Source organism: Myodes glareolus, chromosome 2 (genome assembly GCF_982192425.1).
Source record: "Myodes glareolus chromosome 2, mMyoGla1.1, whole genome shotgun sequence".
Classification (NCBI taxonomy): Eukaryota; Metazoa; Chordata; class Mammalia; order Rodentia; family Cricetidae; genus Myodes; species Myodes glareolus.
The window spans coordinates 37630668-37652952 of NC_142027.1; the positions used below are offsets into that span (position 1 = coordinate 37630668).

Consider the following 22285-nt stretch of genomic DNA (forward strand, 5'->3'; position numbering starts at 1 on the left):
ATGTACTAAATTTGCTGTAGGAAAATGAAGACTTTCTTAGAAAGACTGACCGTGAAGGCAGCATAGGAAGAGAACTGAATGACTTGTTTGTTTGATAACTGTCTGCAAACATAATGTTCTGTAAAGATTTTTCTTTTAGCATTGCCCTACCTCTCTCTCATCTAGAAAGTGATTGACGTTTCTCAGGTTTCTGTAGCAATGGGTTTTCATATTTCACCTTTTGCTGTACTTGCTTCCAGCTTCTTGCTTTCAAGGAAGTCCCTTCCCAGCAGAGCTTTATTTAACCTTTCGTTCATGTGATGTCTTCCTACACTCCGTCCTTCTTTTTCAGATTTAGTGCATTACCTGCATTTTCCAGCAGTTACTCTGGCCTTCCTGCTCAACATACTCACACAAGTGCTCTCTTTAAACCTGTATTGCTTTGAGGATTGACTTACATTCCTCCTTTGGGGGCCTTACTGCCAATCTTGTATCCTTACTTCATTAGATCTTTAGTATCTTTGTAATAAAGAAGAAAGGTTACTGGAAAGTACGTCTGGTGTTTTTTCTCAGCTCCCGAGAAGTGATCTCTAAACCCTTGATATGTCCTGCTTCTGCCTTGATAGGAGGGAGATGTGTTTCTGGGACTTTGTGCCACACCTGCTAGTCTAACCGTGTGATTTACAGAGGGCGTTCTAGACCACAGATAAAGGGACAACATCCAGGAGAGGTTGGTGACTAATTAAAGTTGACTATAAGAACTGTCAGTTAGGTCTCCATGACAGAATCTGCAAAACAGCTGGGTACCTAAGTTTCTGTGAGCATCCTTGGTTGGCAGGATTACCCCACAGTGCTGCCAAGAAAAGCTAGACTTTTCTGAGCCACTGGAGCCAACAGAGCCCTGTGAGTTGTCTCTTCCCATGATATATTTGAGCTTCAGTGCATTTGCTGTAGTCCCCAATGCTCATGAATGCGAGTACAGCAGTTTTCATTGTGTTCTATGAATTTTTGACTCTGGGTGTGACCTCTGGGATCCCTGAAGTTGTAATTGCTGTGAAAACTGCATAGTCTTGGCAACTCTATCTGTATATTCTCAGGAATCTCTCCTTCCCTTAGAGAAAGGGAAATTGGCTGCCAAGGGCTGTTGCTTCTCCCTAAGAGATGTTCTTATTTGGATACACTTTAAGTTCTGTCTGTCTTTGCTGTCTAGGTAGCCATCCTCATCTCTCTGGCATGTTGCCGTCTCCATCATCTTTCATCTTCTGCATTTGTTGGTGGCTTGCTTTAGCCTCCACTGTCATGGCAGTGTGTTCCAGGTAGCGCTCTCATCATTTTAATCTGACAGCCGCCCTGTGAGGTAGTTATTTCCACTCACCAATAGTCAGACATGCAGAGGTCAAATTACTTGAGAAGGCACATATCCCCTGTATTTGGAGAAGACTTGTGGATTATTCTTAACCACTCTGTCAAGCTGCTTCTCAGAGCTGCCATGTTCCAGCGTGTCACCCTGCCCACAGACCCTCTTTATGCCTCACCATGTGCAGTGTTGCATCTGAACCAAAATGATAGGAGCAAAGAGGCTCTTTTGTGCCTTTGGTACTAGATATGATGTCCCCTCTGCCAGGTATACCCTGCCTTCCTTCTACTAGTTAGGAGTGTGGGTTCAAAGCTCTCAGCATCTTGTAGCATATCACTTAGATGAGTTATTGAAAATCTCTGCTACACTGTCCTGATCTGTAAGACAAGCAAAATAGTATCTATTCCATAGTTGTTGTTGTTGTTGTTATTATTATTATTGGTTTTTCAAGACAGGGTTTCTCTGTAGCTTTGGAACCTGTCCTGGAACTAGCTAGCTCTTGTAGACCAGGCTGGCCTCGAACTCACAGAGATCCACCTACTTCTGCCTCCCGAGTGCTGGGATTAAAGGCGTGTGTCCACCGTCGGACTTATTCCATTGTTATTTAAGAGAGGAAATGAATTCTCATAAATATATACACCATTGCTTCTCAATCTTCTGAATGCTGTGACTCCTTAATACAGTTCCTCATGTGGTGATCCCTTCATCTCTAAAGTTATTTCTGTTTACTTCGACTGTGTAAGTATCTGTGTTTTCCAGTAGTTTTAGACAACCCCTGGGAAGCATTGCCAGGAAAAGATGAGAAGCCCCATGTTAAAAATCACTAAAAAAATAAAGCCAAAGATGAAATGCCTTGGAAACAACTTAAGTGTGTGTTTCCTTGCATCCTGAGTTTCCTGAGCCCAGCCTTTAAAGTGATCTAGTGAGCACCCTCTAGTGGAAAGTAAGAACATTAGTACTGTGTTCAAGTTCAGTTTTATTTGTTGTCTTTTAAAGTCATTTTATGTAAGATTGAAACATTCAGAATTTTATATTGTGACTATATAATAGCATGTGGCCAAAGCATAGTGTTCATTTAAAGCATGAATAAATAAATCTTAGCAAGAAGACTACAATGACTTTTCATGTTGTGTAAGCATAAGAAATGTGAATCACAAAGACTTTTGCAGGCATAGACAGTCTCAGCAAGTTTTAGCAGTCTCTAAGCCCCTTCAGAAGAGTGCCATTCCATCTACCTAAATCAGTACTTCCCAACGTGCCTTTCTCTGGTCCTCCTACCAGAAAAACAACAAAGCTGAATCCACATTTATGCTGTGTACACTTAGCCATGCTTTATTTATCCTGACTTTCATACAGTCAGGATTTTCCTTTTTTTTTTTTTTTTTAGAAAATTATGTTTTAGATTTACTTAGTTTGTTTTTTGCTTGCATGGGTGTATGTGTGTTCCGTGTGAGTGTTTAGTGTTTGAGGTAAGAAGAGGTTATCAGATTGCTGGAAACGGAATTACAGGTGGTTGGGAGCCACCATGTGAATGTGAGGAACCAAACATGGGTCCTCTATAAGAAAAACAAATGCTTAATCTCTGAGCTATTTATCCATCCTCTATAAAGCATTTCTCTAGGGCATCAAAATCCACATATGCTCAAGTCATGGGATGTCAACATCAGGACTTAGAAAGTAAATGGAAAATTGTTTGACAGCTGAGATGTTTTCCAGGGCTTGATTTCAACAAAACTAAGCAGCTGCAATTGACAGCTCATTAAAATATTTTTGGTGATGGATGGATCAGTAGCAGTTTTGGAGACATAATTCAGAAGAATTCAAGGAGGGAAACTTAGCAAGTGTATTTAATTTTACAAAACATTTCACTTTAACTGACCTAAGTGGGAATCTTTTTTTGCTTTATAAAAATCCAAAATAGGCATAAAATTGATCTTGAACCCTGTATCATTCTAGCAAAAAAAAAAAAAAAGTCATCTATAGATATGTGGAAACAAGAGCTTATTTGTTGACAGAGGTTTCTGTCCTCCCTGGTTCTGTAATCATTCAGTCCCATAGAAACACACAGAGGTCTTACATTAATTATAAACTCGATGGCCTAGTAGCTCAGGCTTTTCTTATTTAACTAATTCTTACATCTTAAATAGCCCATATTCTTGCCTGTGTTAGCCATTTGGCTTGGTAACTTATATCAGTGAGGCGTTCCCATCTTTCTTGCTCTGTGTCTGGGTGATGACTACAGACTGACCTTTCCTCTCCCCAGAATTCTCCTGTTCTTGTTGCCCCACCTCTACTTTCTGCCTGGCTACTGACCAATCAGCACTTTATGAAAATGCACGTGACAGGATACAGACCATTGTTCCACAGCACGTATTTCATTAAGATACCAGCTTCTTAGCAGATTTACTTATGTTTAATAAATATCAAATTTTAAGCAAATTTTCATTGGTTATTGACAATAAAATCTAGAAATTACTATTTTTACACTTATATTTAAACCACAGGGAAAGCAAATATTATACTACATGCAAATTGTGTATGTGAGTGGGCATGCCACCGAAGTGCGAAGTGTGGATAAAACTGTGACTAAAAATGGATTACAAGTTGGGCATGGTAGCACATGCCTTTAATCCCAGCACTCAGGAGACAGAGGCAGGTGGATCTCTGTGAGTTTGAGGTAAGCCTGGTCCACATAGTAAGTTTCCAAGACAGATAGGCAGGCGAGGGCTACACAGAAACCCTGTCACAAAAAAAAAAAAAAAAGAAAAGAAAAAGTAAAAACCTAAGAAAAGAATGAAAAGGATTTAAAGCATAAAAATATAGTGGAAAAAGTTAAAGAAAGGAATAGTGTATTTCTATTTATTGAAGAATCATTAATATGAACTCTAAATGAACAGTGATAGGTGTCACCTTCAATATAGTCATGTTTCACTGGGTAGATTTATTTATGTTTTGATTTTTGAGACAGGGTCTTGCATATATTAATTATGCATAGTAGGTTTCATTATCTCGGTTCCATACATGTACATAATATATTTTGATTATGTACATGTACTCTGTCTATTACCTTCTCTGTTCCCAGTCCACTCGTGATAATATTTTTTCTTCCCAATTACCCTCATTTCTTCTTTCTTTCTTTTCTTTTTTCCTTTTCTTTTTTTCTTTCTTTTTTTTTTTTGCAGTTTTTGAAGACAAGGTTTCTCTGTAGCTTTGGAGCCTATTCTGAAACTAGCTCTTGTCAACCAGGCTGGCCTCAAACTCACAAAGATCCGCCAGCCTCTGCCTCCCTAGTGCTGGAATTAAAGGCGTGCGCCACCACTGCCTGGCTCTACTTTCATGTCTTATATGTATGTGTGTGTGTGTGTGTGTGTGTGTGTGTGTGTGTGTGTGTGTGTGTGTATACGCGCGTGCGCGCGTAAGTGTCTAAGTGTGTGACCTAATGAATATCATTAGGGATATCAGTTGGGTTACAACTTGCAGAAACTTGGGCAGCATACCAGTGACTCCAGCAATGAAGAAAATGTTTCTCTGTTTCTCTCTAACCATTAGCTGTGTATAAGTCTTCATGAGTCTCTTCCCCTTCCATAACAAGGTGCTGACTGGTCCAATCTTGTGTAGATCTGTTGCATGGAATTACTCTGCTGTGAATCCAAGAATGCAACAGCCATCTCATACCAGGAAGTCAGCAATACACACCTATACCCATCTTTCTCTTTCTTCTGCTTCTTCCAAAATGGCCCTTGACCCTTGGGAAGACTGTGATACAAATGTGTCATTTACAGCCTGAAATTCAGCAGTACTCTGGCCAGGAATCAACATTCACTGTTGACCACTTACAAAACTAAGCTCTGACCAAAGCTGGTCACAGCTCTACTCTGTGTTCTGGGTGGGGGAGATAGATCAGTGGGTAAAAGTGCTCGCTAAGCAGGCCTGACCCACTCAGATCCACTGAGTGCCACAGCACACACCTGTAATCCCAGTAGTCCTAGAGCAAGATAGGAGGTGGAGGAAAAATTGCCTGAAAGCCGGAAAGCTGGCTAGCCTGAGCTACTAAGTGCAGCAGCAGTAACAAGGGAGCTTCTGCCTCAGGTAAGGTGGGAGGTGAGTGAGTGCTGACCCCAAGAAGTTGTCCACACGGGAACTGAGCTGTACACACACCTGCACATTTGATTGTGCATGCCCACACACAAGTAAGTGAGTAAGTCACCAGTTGTCCTAAAACGAAACAAAAATAGCAGGCCCTATCCTGCTGATTTGGTAACTCCAAACAGGATCCAGAGTCAAAGTAAACAAAATAGATGCACTGCCCATAGTAAGCCAGAGGCAATGAAAGGCAAAAGCAATCCACAATTCAGGTGTAATTGAAATTCATGTGGCAGGCATGTGTCACAGGTGTTACATTTCAATCCAGTCATTACTCACATAAGCAACTTCAGAGGGAGTAGTAGCTGGAATTTATTTAATTGACCATGGTTAATGAGGCTTCCAAATAACTCAGCCAGAAAGGTCAGCTAGGAAATAAATTAAATGTTTCCTGCTGCATTGTCTTTTGGTTGATGGGAGCTTGGGATTGTCAGAAAACCTAATGGTGGACGGAATACAGATTTAGGAAGGTCCAGCTGCTGACAGCAGCCCTACATATCAGTCCTTGAGAGGTTTTCATATCCTTGGCTCTGCATCATCTGAACCTTGTGTCACCTGATTAATTCCATTACTGAAGAGTTGACCAAAGTTAGCTTTGCAAATCCCTTATTTTTGTTGGAGAAGAGCTTAGTGCTTGTTTCTTCAAATATGTTATTTTTATATTACTTTTCCCTGGGTCACTCCCTGACCTTAAATTTGGTAACTAAAGAAAACCTTTTGTGACAGATTTAAAACTATTTTTCCTGGATTTTATTCTATTTAAAAAGTATTAACTTATGTGAGTGTGAGTCTGCACATGTTTATCTGCACTATGTGTGTTCAGGAGCCTGCATGGCTGGATAGGGGCATTGTATCCCCAAGATTGGAGCTATAGACAGTTGTGAGTTTCCATGTGGGTGTTGAGAACTGAATGTGGGTCCTCTCCAAGATCGTTAGGCACTTGTAACCATTACTAAGTCATCTCTCTATGCCCAACAAAACTGCTTTGTGGCGGATGCAAAGTTATGTAAGTTCTAGACAAGTCACTTTTGGAGGGCAAAACTTCAGTGGTGTGGAAGCAAAGGTAAGTAAAGCATTCCTCTATGGTCCGCAGTTTAAAAACCACAGAACACTTGGTTAGTGTGTGTGTGTGCGTGTGTGTGTGTGTGTGTGTGTGTGTGTGTGAGAGAGAGAGAGAGAGAGAGAGAGAGAGAGAGAGAGAGATTTGTTTGGTGCATGCATGTGAGTGTGTGGTTGCACATGCCTGTGTGGGTGTGTGTATCTGAGACATAAAAGCAGAGGTCAGAGCAGAACTTCAAGTGTCTTCATCTATTGCATTTTGCTCTAAAGCCTTCAGTAGAGTCTGTCACTGAACTCGAAGCTTGCCCTTGACTGGTAGAGAGCTCAACTGTCTGCCCTCTCAATGTTGGGGTTACAGGCATACCATGCCAAGTTATAACAGAGGTTATAGCCATGCCTGATTTTGTACCTAGCTGCTGAGTATCCTCATGTTTGTAAGGGAAATTCCTTTACCCTCTGCTTTCTTCCCAATCTTTTTCCATTCCTAATACATTAATCAAAATTAATATTAAAACAAACAGAGTGTATCACTTAATTAATTATATTTTCAAATAAAGTCAGGGTGGCCACATCATGAGCTTATGAGGCAAAAGGAAAAGTTGGGAAGACCTATCCTGTATTATTCCGGTTTTTGGGTTGCGGGGATAGTAGCTGTGGAAATGATGGAAAGTGAGAGGTTTATTTTGCTCATGCATTGAGAAGTGTTAGTTCGTGATGGGTGGGGAGAGGAAAGTGGGAAAAGCCATTCACAGGGCCTGGATATAGGTACGGGAATAGGAGGGGCTAGTCAAACTTTACCTTCCCAGGCCCCACCCCAGTGATTCGTACCTCCCAACCAAGCCTCACATCCAACTTTTCATCATCCCCAATTGTGGCATAATGTAGAAATCCAGCAGGGATTAATTTCTTGATTAGGTAAGCGCCTCATGAACTAATCACCTCATAGACACATACGGAACAGTGCAGCACTAAATATAGTTTTTTTCTCAGCTCTGTAACTTTGGCAGCTCAGATTAACCATTCCAGATCCTGTCTGAAAACTCACAGGTAGATGAAGTGTAATCCTAGGACCACATTCACCCTATTAATCGTATAAGACCACACTAGTTTGTGATGCTTACACTCACTTAATTGCTCTTTTTCTGCCGTAGGGATGTTCTAGTATCTCCATCACTGTGGCAATATGCAGTCCTCTTCAACCGATTCAATTACCCCTTGGAGCTGGAAAAGGACTTACATTTGAGGGGCTATCACACAATCCTTCCTGGGTCCTTATCGTATTATCCTAAATCAATGAAGTGTTACCTCAGCCGATCTCCAGATCGAATGCCTTCAGAGAGACATCAGGCCGGAAGCTTGAAGAAGTACTACCTCCTCAACGCTGCCTCCCTTCTCCCAGTCCTGGCTCTGGAACCGAGTGACGGGGAGACCGTTCTGGACCTGTGTGCTGCTCCTGGAGGCAAATCAGTAGCCCTGCTGCAGTGTGCTTCCCCAGGTACTGTCTGTCGTCGCCACACCTCACAGTTGTCACATCTGAGGGTCTCTGACGCTTTGGGAATCGATGAAGGGAAATGTGAGCATGGGTATGCAGTGTTAGGGAGCCCGAATACGAGTTAGAACACCATGAGTAAGAACAGAAAACATAGTTGAGGAATGCTGGGGATAGCATTTACATTGCCTCTCAGACTAGGGAAGTACTCTGCCACTGAGTTCATTATACTTGAGTGGTTGCCTAGATGCCATTGTCAGAGCTTTGTCAAACACACAAAACTCCATTTAAAATCACTTTGTTGTGTTATTTCTTGGACCATATGGTTCAAAAACAGTTCTGTTTAGTAGATGGATACTATGTAACACATAAAATACTTCAATATTTTTGAATATTCTTATTTTACAAAGGAGTAAGAGGTAAAATTAATTTGACACTTTTTGGAGTACCAAGGTACTCCTTGAGCACATAATCACAATAAAGGTATTTGAAGAAGTATTTTACACTCTCATTTTTCTTAGAGGTCTTTGAAATTAGTTGTTTTACTATTAGAACACAGGTCAATTTCTCATCACTACATATGGCGAGAGAAGATAGTATTAAACAGTGGAGTAAGTTCTTTTGTAGTGATTTTGTTATTGTTGCTGATATTGGTGTTAAGTCCAGGGGCTGGAGGTCTGTCTCGGTCAGTATGGTATTTGCCATGTAAACATAAGGACCTAATAAGCTTGGATTCACAGTACCAGCATTTAAAGAAAATGCTGTGCATGTTTGCCTGACCTGTACTCTTAGCACTGACAAGACCCAGGAAGGTCTCTATGGTGGAGAGCTATGGACAAAGACAGATACTCAAAGTCAACCTCTGCCCCCTCTACATGCTTGCTTAGCCATACATGTGTACACACACATGAACATGAATACACACATGCACACATGAAATAAACCTATTTCATTGTAAATTTCTTCATAATGTTAGTGATCATTTTGCTAAAACTTTTAAAACCCTAATTCATGTTTCTCTGAATGTTAGTGATTGCTAGATGAGGCATAGTTCAGTTCCAGTTCAATTTGGTTGTATTTTATGATCTTAGGTTTACTTACTGTTCACACTGATTAAAAAAAAAAAAAAACCCTGAAATACTGAGAGCCTTGCTATGCTGGTTACATTGGTTGCTTAAATTCCTTCTGAGTTATGGTTGCAAGCTACCAGGGGCAGCAGGCATTATTTTAATGATTGGCTAGGTGAGCATTCTTTAAACTGTTCTCAACTTTTCAAAAGTAAATTTGAAGCCCAGTCACTTGCTTGCTCAGTTGTTAACACATCACTCTTTCAACAAAAAGTCACTGTTTTTTTTTTCAGATTTATTTTGCGTGTGTGTTTGTATGTATGTGTATGTGTGTATGTATGGGGGGGTGTGCAAAAGTGCACACACGCATATACCCAAAGAGGTAAGAAAGGAGCTTTGGATAGCCTGGAACTGGAGGTGGAGGCAGCTGTGGGCCACCAGGTGTGCGCACTCACACTCTGGTCCTCTAAGAGAACAGCAAGAGCTCTGACCAGCTGAGCCTTTTCTCTAGCTTCTTAGTGTCTTAAACTGTACTTCTTTACTGTACTGGAGGTTTCAAAACTCTAGCTTATTTTATTAGATTATGTATGAGTGAGAAGCTTGCCATTATTTATGAAGTTGGTGAGTGGCCATGTGGAAGGAGATGCCTTTAGGAAGTGGATGATCTAAACAGCAATTTCTTCAGATCCTCCAAGCTGGCCTGTCTCTTAGAAAGGTATTATTTTCCCCCAGGACATGCATCTTCTAGCGTGTAGACTGCTAATTTATTTCTTCCTTTGGAAGCATATTCAAAATGTGAAGCCAGTTGTACTTGGCTGTGGTACAGATATATTAATATTTAAAAGAAAAAAATACAATTTATGTTTTAGATTTCCGATAAAACTCTGCACCCAAAGCTTTATGTGTTTTGTTATAAGAAATAAAAGTAAATAGTAAGGCTACATTATTATTTTTATAATCTGACTGTGCTTTTGTGAACTCATTTATTATAAGTATTTGTTTTACACCCACTCTTTCTATGTTACTTGATGATGTTCTTAATCGACTCTTTCAAGCTTATTAATTTTAGGTATAGCATATGTAATATGTAGGATATGGGAGAGAAATATCTGAGTCTAGTTCCATTTTAACAAGTTGCATTTTAATTTTAAACCACCTCCTTTGTAGGTTAGAGATACTTTACACATTTGTAGTGATGATGATAATTGGCTCGGAAACACAAAGGTGTTTCCTGATCACATTTAGGACTTTGAAGATAGGGCAGGTCCTCACCAAGGACAGTGAACTACCACTAGTTTTCCAAATGAAGTAGCTTTCCATCCAATAGACCAATGATAACGGTTCCCACCAAGGCACTGATGTCTTCATGGTGATGTTGAAAACCCAAATTAAGTTAGCCACACTATTCAAATGCGGAATGCAGAAGCAACGCTAGTCAGTGCTTCCATAGCAAAACTGAAAATGAAGGCCATGCTAAATGTGCGATTTATGCACTGACTTTCTTTACATTGGACATTATTTTAGGCAATGAGGCTGTGGCTTTGGATGACAGAAGGGTTTAGGGTAAAGAATTAGTCTGCTTGTCTGTCCGTTGATCCAGAAAGATGTGGTACTTCTTTCACCTGTACCACAGTGATGGACTGGCTTTTTCAAATTATTACTGTTGTCATTAGCACAGGTTTTGCAGTGTGCTGGTTTTTACTGAAGAAAGAGCAAACACCTATGATCCTAAACAGTAAAATATGAACTGTTCACAAGGGATGATGCAGTTTACTGGGGTGGCATGGTCAAGCTTCTCCACGAGGACAGGAGTCCTTCTAGAGGGAGATTTTTCTCGCTGACAGTAGTAAGGTTTAGACATCTGGTTAACCTTTGCTGGTAGAAAATATTAGAATGAACACTTTGTTTAGTAGTATTTGCCCTTTTAGCTACTCCCTCATATGTGCTGGATTTTTTTTTTCACATTTCTATTCTTTTTAGTATTGTCTCTTTATTCAGTCTGAGGGCTCAGTCATAATATACCCCAAGGTGAATTTGGTTGCTTTGGATCCGATGTGACCATTGACATCCATGCATCTGATTTCTGTCTCTTTGTCTAGATTTGGGGAGGGGTCTCGTGAAGTCTGCTCTACCTCATTGACATTCTCCCTTCCTTCATGACCCCTGCAACTCATGTGTTTGCTCTTTCTGTGGTAACCCCAAATTCTCACAGACTTTCTTCATTGCTTCCCTTTTCCCTTACTTTTTTTCCTTCAACGGTATATTTTCAAATACTCTCATTTCAAGGCAGCTGGAGTTTTGTTGTCATTGTTTGATCTGTTCTGCTATTCCTGCCTTCTGTTGCATTTAAATAGTTGATATTTCTAAAAGTCGCTTTAATCTGTCATTTCTCTGAGTTTTCTGAAGCTTACTAAGTTTCCCTAAAAGTGCTACCTTTAGCTCTTTCCATTAGCCAGGGGCAGTTTGTTTTATGGTCAGTTTCTTATTTTATCCATCAGACGTTGTCATGATTCTGTGAATTCTGATGCTTGACTTATGACATAGGCCGTGCATAAACATTAGTTATTTCTCCCAGTCTATAATCTAGCTATTTTTGTGCCTGCTCTTTCAGAGTTCTAAGTGGTTTGTGTGAGTCTGTGGACCTTTCTGGTATTTCAGCACTAGATGGCACCCTGAGTCTAGGTTTATCACAATTCTACTGTAGGGTTTTGTTGTTGTTGTTGAAGCTGCTGGTTCAGCTCCCTGATTCCCCAAACCATATTTTGTCACGTGTATTCAGTAGATATGTAATTTAGAACGACCTAGAGGAGTGCCTAAATGTAGTGGTTTGTCGTTACAAACCCTACTCCAAAGCTGGGATAGCCGTAGCTGCAGCCACTGGGCTATGGACAGGCAGTAGAGCTGTATCAACTTCTGTGCCACACTTTATTTGGTGGATTAATGTATACTCCCTCATATTTCCTTAAATAAATATCAACAACAGCTAGCTAGCTGTCTGTCTACCTACCTACCTACCTACTTACCTACCTATACATGTACCTCCACATGTACTCTTGCAGGGGCACGCTTATAGAGGTCAACTTACAACTTGCAGTAATCAGTTATCTCCTCCTCTCCCGTGTTCCTGGGGATCAACTTTCAGGAATTAAAGGTCTCATTTCTCTATGCTCTACGGCTCAAACTCAGGTTGTCAGACTTAGTGGCAGATCCTTTACTCACTGACCGTCCCACTACCCCAGTACCGCACTTTACTTGCCTTGAAGTGGACAGCTGCTCCCTCTGATTTGTCTGGAGTCAGAGAAGAACTGGAGTTGGTAGTTCCATGGTTAAAAACACTGTGCACAGAGTATATTGGCTACTAAGACCATCGTAACAGAGGGACACTAAGACTTGCATTGCTATATACTGTCTGTTCCTTGGTGGATTAATGTTTATTTATGGTCCAGAGCATCTATATCCAACCATAAGAGATGCTGGCTAGGTTACAAGTTCAGTTGATGGTGGCATTCAGACAGTTTAGGAGCTCTGTCCATGGACATTGGCCTGAGGACTGGGATTGCTAAGATCGGCCTGGTGTTGTAACAACCTGGCACTGGGTCGTTTATCATCAATTTATCACACTAGCCACAGCCTCAAATAAATGTGTATTGTATTAAGGAAAAGAAATCATAATCTTGGCCTTGGAGTAGTTTTACCAAGAGCGAGCCCAGGTTTGGATTGCTTACTTCTCTTTCCCTGTGTCTTCCATCTTCTCTTCTATCTGTAATCTGTTGCATGAATCTGAATCTGCGCTTGCCTGACTGCTGTCTTACTTTGTCTGTCCTTGTGTCTGTGTCTATGTCCATGGCTGTATCCCTAAGAAGAATCTTAGCTCTGTATTTATTTGAACAGCATAGAAAGCATAACATGGGAAGGAATGAGGGATATAGAATTCTTTAACAGGTTTTCGCAAGACATGAAACGTTCCTGACTCCAGCTGGCCCCAACTAACTCAGATAACAAACAATGCTACAAGCATCATAGCAAACAGACTTATCACCTATATCCACAACACTTCCATTACTTGGAATCACATTTCTCACTCTGCTTCCCAAGGTTGGTGGAGGAGTGGTGTCAGCACCTGCCTGCCTAACAAAGGAGAACATACAGTCACAGTCTGCAAGTAATAGCTATAAAACTAGTTGGCACAGACTTCTGTTGTGACAGGTTATGCTACTGGATTTCAAGTCAAAGTCTGGACTTGATTCCTTTCCCCTCCCCCAAATAAGAGGAGCCTCTCATCACACTGCCTAGAACTGGAAGGGTATGGACAAGAGCACCTCTTTGATTCTTCACTGCATTTCTTATTCTGTGCTAAGACCAGACACTGCCTCTTACCTGACTCCCCATGCCCTTAAACCATTGTCTCTGTGGGGAGGTCACCATTTCTTCAGCCACCATCTTGTTCTGAGTTTCTGTCCCATTTAATCATAAAACCATTGTGCAAATATGATCCCCATCTTACCAATCGCCACAAGGTAACAAAGGCTGTCACAGAGTTAAATAACTGTCTTAGGTTTTCAGCTCACAGTTTAAACCCATGTTTTCCCTACTGGTAGCTTATATTCTTACCCATTTTATTTGACACTGCATTACTTTCCTTCATTTAAAATGAATGTGTTGTCCCAGCAAGGAACTTTACACACCTATCAGACTATATTGTGTACTCTGCGCAGCTGGTACTTCAGGGTGACTATTATACATGAGGAAATGGCTGTGCCACCTCTCTAGGAATCTATAAGTTTCACATCACAAATTAAACTTGATTGAATAAACATGAGTGCTTCCGGGAGGATGTGAAGCAAATATTTAATAAAGTATGTGGTTTTGTTTTTAAAGTTATCATAATGTTTACCTCTGAGCCATATCTCTATATAACTCCAAAGGATTGATTTTTCTGAAGTCTATTTGTTAAAAAGTAAAACTTTCCCTGTTCTCTTGCCTCAGACTACTCTGGAACTTTCTAATCCTTTATCTTTAGGTTATCTTCTTTGTAACGAATATGATAGTCTGAGAGTGAGATGGCTGAGACAGACGTTGGAATCTTTCATCCCACAGCCTTTGATAAATGTAATTAAAGTGTCTGAATTGGACGGCAGAGAAATGGGAGATGCCCAGCCTGAAACGTTTGACAAGGTACTTTTATTGTATTGTGAAAAGCTGACAGACTCCTAGTGATACGGTATTGTGTTTCTCTGTTGTTCTGCGCCTTCTGCTTCCAGATGGTACACTTTCTCAGTGCTCTGGGAGATTTTGATAAACTGGATGTGGAGGCATTTTTCATTTGATGGTTAGTATGGTTCAGTGGAAACAGTGACATTGGCTTTGGGGATTATAGAATGTTTTTTCTGTTTTCTGGTACCTCAGAGTTATTCTGGAAATGATCAGTTATCGTTCGAACCAGTAAAAATATTTGTACATTTTATTTTAATTCAGAATATTTCATATCAGAGTATGACAGATGAAGAAAAGCCATTTCAGTAAATTAAAATTGAATTTATAATTTTCAAAAATAAACACCGGGCCCTGGGTTCAGCCCCCAGCAATGTAAAATTTTACTAGGGTAAAAAAAAGAAAAAGAAAGAAAGAAATACTGTGAGTTCAGAAATACAGTTATGTTTTCTGAAGATGAGTCACGTTTATAAATTTCATTTGTGGTCATCAAGAACATTTAATTCAGCCTGGCGTAGTGGTGCATGTCTTCACTCCAGGGATATAGAAAGTAGAGGCAGGTAGGTCTCTGAGTTCGAGGCCAACTTGGTCTACAGAGTGAGTTCCAGGACAGCCAGGCAGGGCTACACAGAGAAACCCTGTCTTGAAAATCCAAAACAAAACAAAACAAAAATATTAAATTCCAATACTAGACATCAATAGACACTTATTTCATTAATGTTCCCTTTCTCCATTGAAACAAACACTAACACTGCATAGGAAAATGTTCTGTGAGCTATCAGGGACAAGTACATCAAAGAACTTAGCATGTCATATGTTTGGATCCCTAAGGCAGGGGTTTTATTTACATGCTGTTTGTCATGTAGCTGTGCCATATTCCTCATCCTAAGTATGTTCACACTGTTTGGCTTTGTTTTCTCCAGGTGTTAGTTGATGCTCCATGTTCAAATGATCGAAGCTGGCTGTTCTCAGCTGACTCTCAGAAGGCTGCCTATAGGATGCGTCAAAGGAACAATTTGCCTGTCCTACAGGTAGAACTCTTAAGGTGAGGGCTGTCTATTCAAAAGCTTGTTTGTGTTCCTACTTTAATTTAAACAGCAGCAGCCAAGCGTGTCAGGCAGGCATATGGGAAGTTTTTTTTCTTATAGGTGTTCTGATTATTTCCTCCAAAGGTTCCAAGCAAAAAAATCCAGGCCATCTTTCTGCTGTCTTGCTTCCTCCCCTTGATGTGTTTTTCAAAACAACGTCAGGGATTTTGGTGTAATTCAGTTGTTTTCTGCTGAGGTCTGTACCAGGCCAGGAGCCTATTACCCTGTTTTCCCAGGGAAAGCAGTCTGGGGCCAGATTCCTATCTTTGTAATTTTCTGAAAAGTGACCTTCTTAGGAAAATGGGAGCTGTTGTGACATCTGTCTTCTGCATGTCTTTCTTAGTTTTCTAAACTGTGAGTAAGCAGTGAGGCTTCCAGAGAATTTTTCTTTTTTTCTCCTCACATGAAATATCCTTTACTGGTTTTTATTTTTGCCATTGCCATTACCCATTTCTTTGAGTTTTCCATTTTTTTAAAATGCCTTTCTTCTCAGTTCATCTCAATTTACTGTTTTCTGCTTGCTTCATTTTTACAAACCTTTTCTTATTAAAGCTCATAAATATTTAATTGTCAATTGACTATCTTTCAATCTTAACTTTACTCAATCTATTTTTAAAATAAATTTAACAGATTTTGAATTTTTATTTATTATAAGTATCTGGGTGTGTCCATGTATGTGTGTGTGTGTGTGTGTGTGTGCGTGTGTGTGTTTGTGTGCATGTGTATGCAGGCATGCACAACGTGGTGCATGGTGCATGTATGGATGCCGCAGAACAACTTGTGGAAGTCAGTTCTTTCTCTCCTCCATCGATTCCAGGTGTTGATTGCGAGTCATCAGGTTTGCCTGGCTCTTACCTGCTGAGACACCTCACGTGCCCAGATTTGACAGGATTTTAAGATTCCTTCCTTTGCTTCCACTTTGTTTCCTTCCTCTTCTTAGTGTCCCTGTCACAGTATTCTGCTGTGTAACCCAGCCCCGCTCCAACACCTTTCAGTCCTTGTGCATCAGTATTTTTCGCATGCCCAGGTTACAGGCATGAGCCACCACGGCCACCTAAAATGTATTTTTAAGTGTATTTATAAGATCTGGAAATACCGATGCTGAAAAAACTGCCAAGTGATGTAAACTTATTGGCCACACACCCAGTCATATACCATCTTTCTTTACAAAGCTAACTGTTGGACTTAAGTTTGGTTTATATGCCTGTAAACTTTCTGCTTCAGTCTTTGTGTGTCTGCAAATCAGTATGGATAAAGAATACATTAAAAATAGTAGGTGTTATTATGCACGTATGTTCTTGTACTTTTTATATTTCAGACTATATAGATCTGCTGCTTCTTCAACGTCTGTGAACTATTCAAGAGGAACAGTCTATTGTATCCTGTTTTCTTTCTCCTTCAACAGCATTTTTACATGCTGTCCTTTGTCTCAGTACATGTGCATAATAGCGTTTTTCTTGATTATGTTTGTATTTCCGTCCCGAATCTATGGCACCATGCCATTGTCTTGTACTTTCCTTTGCTGATACTTGCTTTCTCTTAAAATATTCTCTGTTCTTGACATTTGTAATTATGTTTTCTTGGTTTTCTCCTTATTTGTGGTTGTATCTTCTCTATATTTTTCTTAGTTCTTACTTAGCTCATCTCAAAAAATCTTGTGTTTCTTTAAGTTGCTAATATCATTTTGCTTCAAATGATGTAAAGTGCTGTATTTTAAATATATATCTAAATTGAGGTTTCTCCCTAGCCTTGGACTTATGCACTTCTTAACGTACCATGGCTCTCTAGACAAATAAGTCTCAGTTAAGTTAAAACTCAGTAAATTAAGTTAGTTAAGTTAATGATTTATTAGGTCCACTGCCAAAATCAATAAAAAGTAAAAACAAAGCTTTATCAATCTGCCTGTTTTCTCTCTTAGTAAATGACATTCTGCAATGTCTTTGCCTAAGTCAGAAAGCCATCCTCAGCTATCCCCGTTTTCTCCCATATCCAATCAATCACTAAGACATTTCTGTTGTAACTGTTACATATCTGACAACTCCATCCAGTTCCCTCAATTCTTCACAGCCCAACCTAGATCCTCCCAGAATCTGTCACTGTATGACTTCAGCTGGCTTCTGACAGGCCTGCAGTGGTGAGCTCCACCACTTCATTCCACATGCTGAAGCCTATGCCGTTCATCTGAAAGGTACATCTGAACCCTCATTATCCTGGCAGAGTTTTAGTGCTTCCTCCTTAGCAGGAAAATTTCCAGCTTTGTAACCTAATAGTCAAGGCCTCTCTTTCCCCTGTCTCACTCTTACTTCTTTAACCTTCACTGTCTTAAGATTCCACGTACATGTATTTCAAGGGCGCGACACCGCATGTAGTCCCTTTAGTTTTCAAAGGGCCAATGCATTTCTGTGTATTTTGCCTTAGAGTTCTAAGTCATTCTAACCTTCCCTTCTGACTAACTGTTGTTCTTCAGAATCAGCTTTGCTAATCCTTTATTGAAGCATTAATCAATGATATTCTTATGACATCCTTACTTTTATTAAAAACGGTGAGCTGGGCAATAGTGAACACATGCGTTTTATCCCAACACTTAGGAGGAAGAGGCAAGTGCATCTCTGAGTTCGAGGCCAGCCTGATCTACAGAGTGAGTTTCAGGATAGCCATAGCTACACAGAGAAACCCTGTCTCAAACCAGTCCCAAGAGAAAAAGAAAAAAATAGATGTGTGTGTGTGTGTGTGTGTGTGTGTGTGTGTGTGTGTATGTATGTGTTGTCTATAGTCAGTCTCCACTAGACGTTTGCCTGTGTTATTTCTCTCAACAAGACTGTAAGCATCTTGGAGAATAGATGCTTATTCTTTACATAAAGTCCCAGCTGCAGTTTTTCCTGTCTCTACTCCACTCCTCCCAGCCCCTCCACACACATCACCTCGCCCCCAGGTCCTCTCCTCTCCGTTTCTCTTGAAGAAAAAGAGCAGGCCTCCCAGGAATATTAACTGGTAACATATTACAATAAGGCCAGGCACAAACCCCTCATATCAAGGCTGGATGAGGCAACCCAGTAGGAGGACAAGGGTCCTAAGCACAGGCAAGAACATCAGAGACATCCCCCCCCACCCACACACACCCACACACACTATTAGGTGTCCCACAAGAACACCAAACTGTAATGTAATGTATACGCATACAACTTAGCTTAGATCATACATGGCCTGTGATTATTACTCAGTCTCTGTGAGCACCTACAGCCCTGTTTGGTTGATTCTGTGGATCAGAGAATAACTGTTATTCTCAATGTAGTGCCAAACAAATAAAGGACCCCCGTAAATGTTTGTTTAAAAACAATAAATCTCAAAGCCTGAATATTTGGAATACACAGTTATAATTATTCTGGTCAAAGTTAAACTGATCAAAATAATCTTGTAATCATTATTGTGCTGCAAGGTAATTAGGCATAACAGCAAAGCCATTTTCATAATATATTTTGATTGTTTTAGCTTTTATATAGACAAAGCATGCTTTTGGTTTGACTTTATTTTTTCCCATATACTAAATTTTCTTTAAGGTCCAATAGCACTTTTCATCATTATGAAGATCATAACATACTTCCACCTCTTAGGACACAAGAGCTGAAGCTTGTGTTAGTAGGCACTCCACTCCTCCATCTCCTTAACTCTCTGACGAAATGGTGTATGCTAAAGTAGGTTGACAAGGCACAGAACTGACGGTCAGGCACATTTGGGGTCAGTGTTCACGCCATCATATGTACCTGGGGAAGGCCATGTCTGCAGCTGTCGTGTCCCTTCCTGTGAACAGTGAGCCTGCAAGCCTTGCCTCTGATGCCTAAGCTGCTCTGCAGGCAGAGTGACCAGGAGCAGCTGAAGTTGGTATCTGGCCCAGTGATAATGATGAAAAGGGCAGAAAGTCAAATACATAAGCTGTAGACACAGGGATAAAAAAGGTCCGATTTCCTGATTCAGACAGGGCTTGCATTGATAAAGCATACCAAACAATCTTTCCTTATCTCCCTGTCTTCATTTCAGAGAAGAAAAGGATTATGGTAATTTTTAAAGTCAGAGATACCATATCATTTACAAAAAAAGTTTCTTTGGCTGATGTTCTTAATTTTCCTTGCATACTTATTTTTTCAGGAAAAGGTATAATCATTTTATTCTGTAATATGAGATAAATGAATTTATATGCAATTTACAAGAGAGTACATTTCTGCTTATACGTTTAGCCAAACTGTAAAGAATTGATAGATCCGTGCAAAGAGCAGTTAGGAAAAAGGACGTATATTGCCTGGCCTAATACTAGGGACAAAAGATGGTACTAAAAATGGAGAGAAGCAATGTGCTCTGACCTTTGCCTCAGACTGTGAGTCCAGCAGTTATAGGGACTGAAGCAGTAGAGGATCTCTAGTTCAGGCCACCCGTTGCCTTCCCAGATTTTTTTTTAATGACTCCTTAGATAGGTAATCTTCATAAGGTTTAAAACTTTAGCATTTGAAAGTAAACGATCTATAGTCATTTATTAATCGTGCACATTCTATGTGGTGCAGAATTGAAAAGTGGTATATTGTTTAGTGGAAGGTTTATATTTATTTCTCAAAAGAACATTTAGTATATGTATAAGTTGTTTTATTTTTTGTTGGTAGGGGTGTCCTGTGGTGCTGAAGTTCAGACCCAGAGCCTTGCACATGCTAGGCAAACACTCAACTGAACTGAACTCTCTCTTTAACATTTATAGTCTCCTACAAAATCATTAAAAAACAAATCTATGTATAGTGTTATATGCAGTCATGACCGTAGTAATTTAACCCACAGTTTTTTTACTGTTGATGGCTAAAAACACAAATAGCACGGTGATGTCAGAGGACAGATCCCCAAAGCTTATGAACTGATGGACTCTAGTTTACATGACAATCTCTGCTGAGTCTCTCAAGGATGAACATACACATTATATAAAATTCTATCACACAATAGCCCCTAAGCCAGTCTGTCTGAACCTGTAGGTCATGGTTCCCCTGGCAAACTGCTGTCTCCAGAACTATTTATGTTATGATTCATAACAGTAGCAAAATTATAGTTATGAAGTATAACAATGAAAATAATTTTATAGTTGGGTCACCACTGCATGAAGGAACTATGTTAAAGGGTTGAAGAATTAAGGTCGAAAACCACTGCCCTAGGCTATTCTTAGAATCCAAGACTTAAAGGAATAATTGAACATAACCCAATTTTATTCATAGAATGCTATTTAAAGTATGCCATTACTGTTGCTTCTCAAAATAATCTGCTACTGTGTGCCATATGTATATATATTACATAGTAGACCTCTGTCACTCCGTTTACACGTCAATATATTTAGAACAATGCAGAGTGGATAAGTATGCTGAAAGTGATAAACACGGCATCTTTTTAGAAAGTGGCTTTGATATTTGTGCAGGAGAAGTTTACATGATTTGGACTTGGGAAAGTGCTAACTGAGGAGTATGATTTATCACAAAAATATAGGTATCTTATTGCAGTAATGTATCATGTCATCCATTTCCTGGAAGAAAATCAATCACATATAAAATACTGACCCCCATCTGGTTTTCTTTTCTCACTACTTGACAAGTAAAATTGAATTTGAGAACTCATTGAAAGAGGAAGCGTAGATTATTGGGTAATGTTTTGAAAATTTGTATAAATCATCCAGATAACAAGTCTTAAAAAGTGGTACACTGGCAGTAAGAATTGTGTTTTAAAAGAAGCAATAAAAAAATCACTAACATTTATTCTCTGATGCTCTTGAGCTGAGCTGGGAGACTCCAAGTGACTGAGAGAATGGGCCTTTATCATTTATCAACATGGTGACCGAAGAAGTCAGTCCGGATATCCAAAGAATAACCATGGCTGCATGGTTACATTGGTATGGGAGGTTGGTTTCACTGTTTCTGCCATGAAGTATTCTTTCTCCTGAGTACCTGTCAGTCTGCCTGGTATGTTGTCATCACCTGCTTAGTCATACATGTTTGGAATCCGCAAAACAGAAGCAAACTATTCCTGCAAATAGTAGTGACACTGTTTCTCCCTCCTCCTGTTTTCTAATCCTCCCTTTTTGTTTTTGTTTTTTGTTGTTGTCGATGATGTTGTTTTTTAAGTTAGCATTAGAAACCAGAGCTTCCGAGGTTAATCATCTATAATTTGGCAAAATGAACTTTGTTTTTTATGTTTTGTTTTTGTTTGGGGTTTTTTTTTGTACCGAGGCTCAGGGACCTCTGCCTGCTGGGTCCATGTACCCCTCCTGATTTCTATCCCTAGCTCTTATATTTGTCTTCTTCAATGAAAGTTGTCAGAATTTCTCCATTAAATGTGTTTATAGAAAGTAAATTCAGGAGAAATCAAATCCTATAATTTGTAGCTATTGTGTTCACTCATAACTGAAACCTTCCTGGGTTTTCAGACAGTGTCTTTAGTACTATGAAATACAGTCTAATAGGATTTTTTTAGTATTTATTAATTTATCAAGCATTTTGTTAAATATCTGATTTGTGTGGTACTTTGCCAACAGTGTAAATAATAAAATATGTTGTTGTAATGTCCTTAGGAAAACATCAAAGATGTAATAAAGATTATACTAGAGAAAATAGCTAGAGGGCAAGCAACCCGAGAAAAGCAGTACCCAGTACACACAAATAAATACGTGTACTTTAAAAAAGAAAAATGGGGCTGTATTATCAGTATTTACTGTTAATTTATTCTTTTCCCCTTTTATATATTTTGAGCTACATATGTGCGGCGGGGGGCGAGAACAAACCCTTTGGGTTCTGGAATTGAACTGAAGTTATTAGACTGGATGGCTAGTACCTTTACCTAGAGAGCTATCTTACTGTCCTAACACTTGATTTAGTCT

General features: G+C 39.7%; 1 protein-coding gene across 1 annotated transcript in view; it reads left to right on the plus strand.

Moving 5' to 3' along the window:
* Nsun3 (NOP2/Sun RNA methyltransferase 3) overlaps positions 1-22285 on the plus strand; it is a 42989-nt gene that overhangs the window by 2970 nt on the left and 17734 nt on the right. The window contains exons 3-5 of the mRNA XM_048422570.3: positions 7690-8033; positions 14115-14269; positions 15229-15350. Of these exons, the coding sequence (XP_048278527.3) occupies positions 7690-8033; positions 14115-14269; positions 15229-15350 (621 nt within the window). The remainder of the gene's footprint in view (positions 1-7689; positions 8034-14114; positions 14270-15228; positions 15351-22285) is intronic.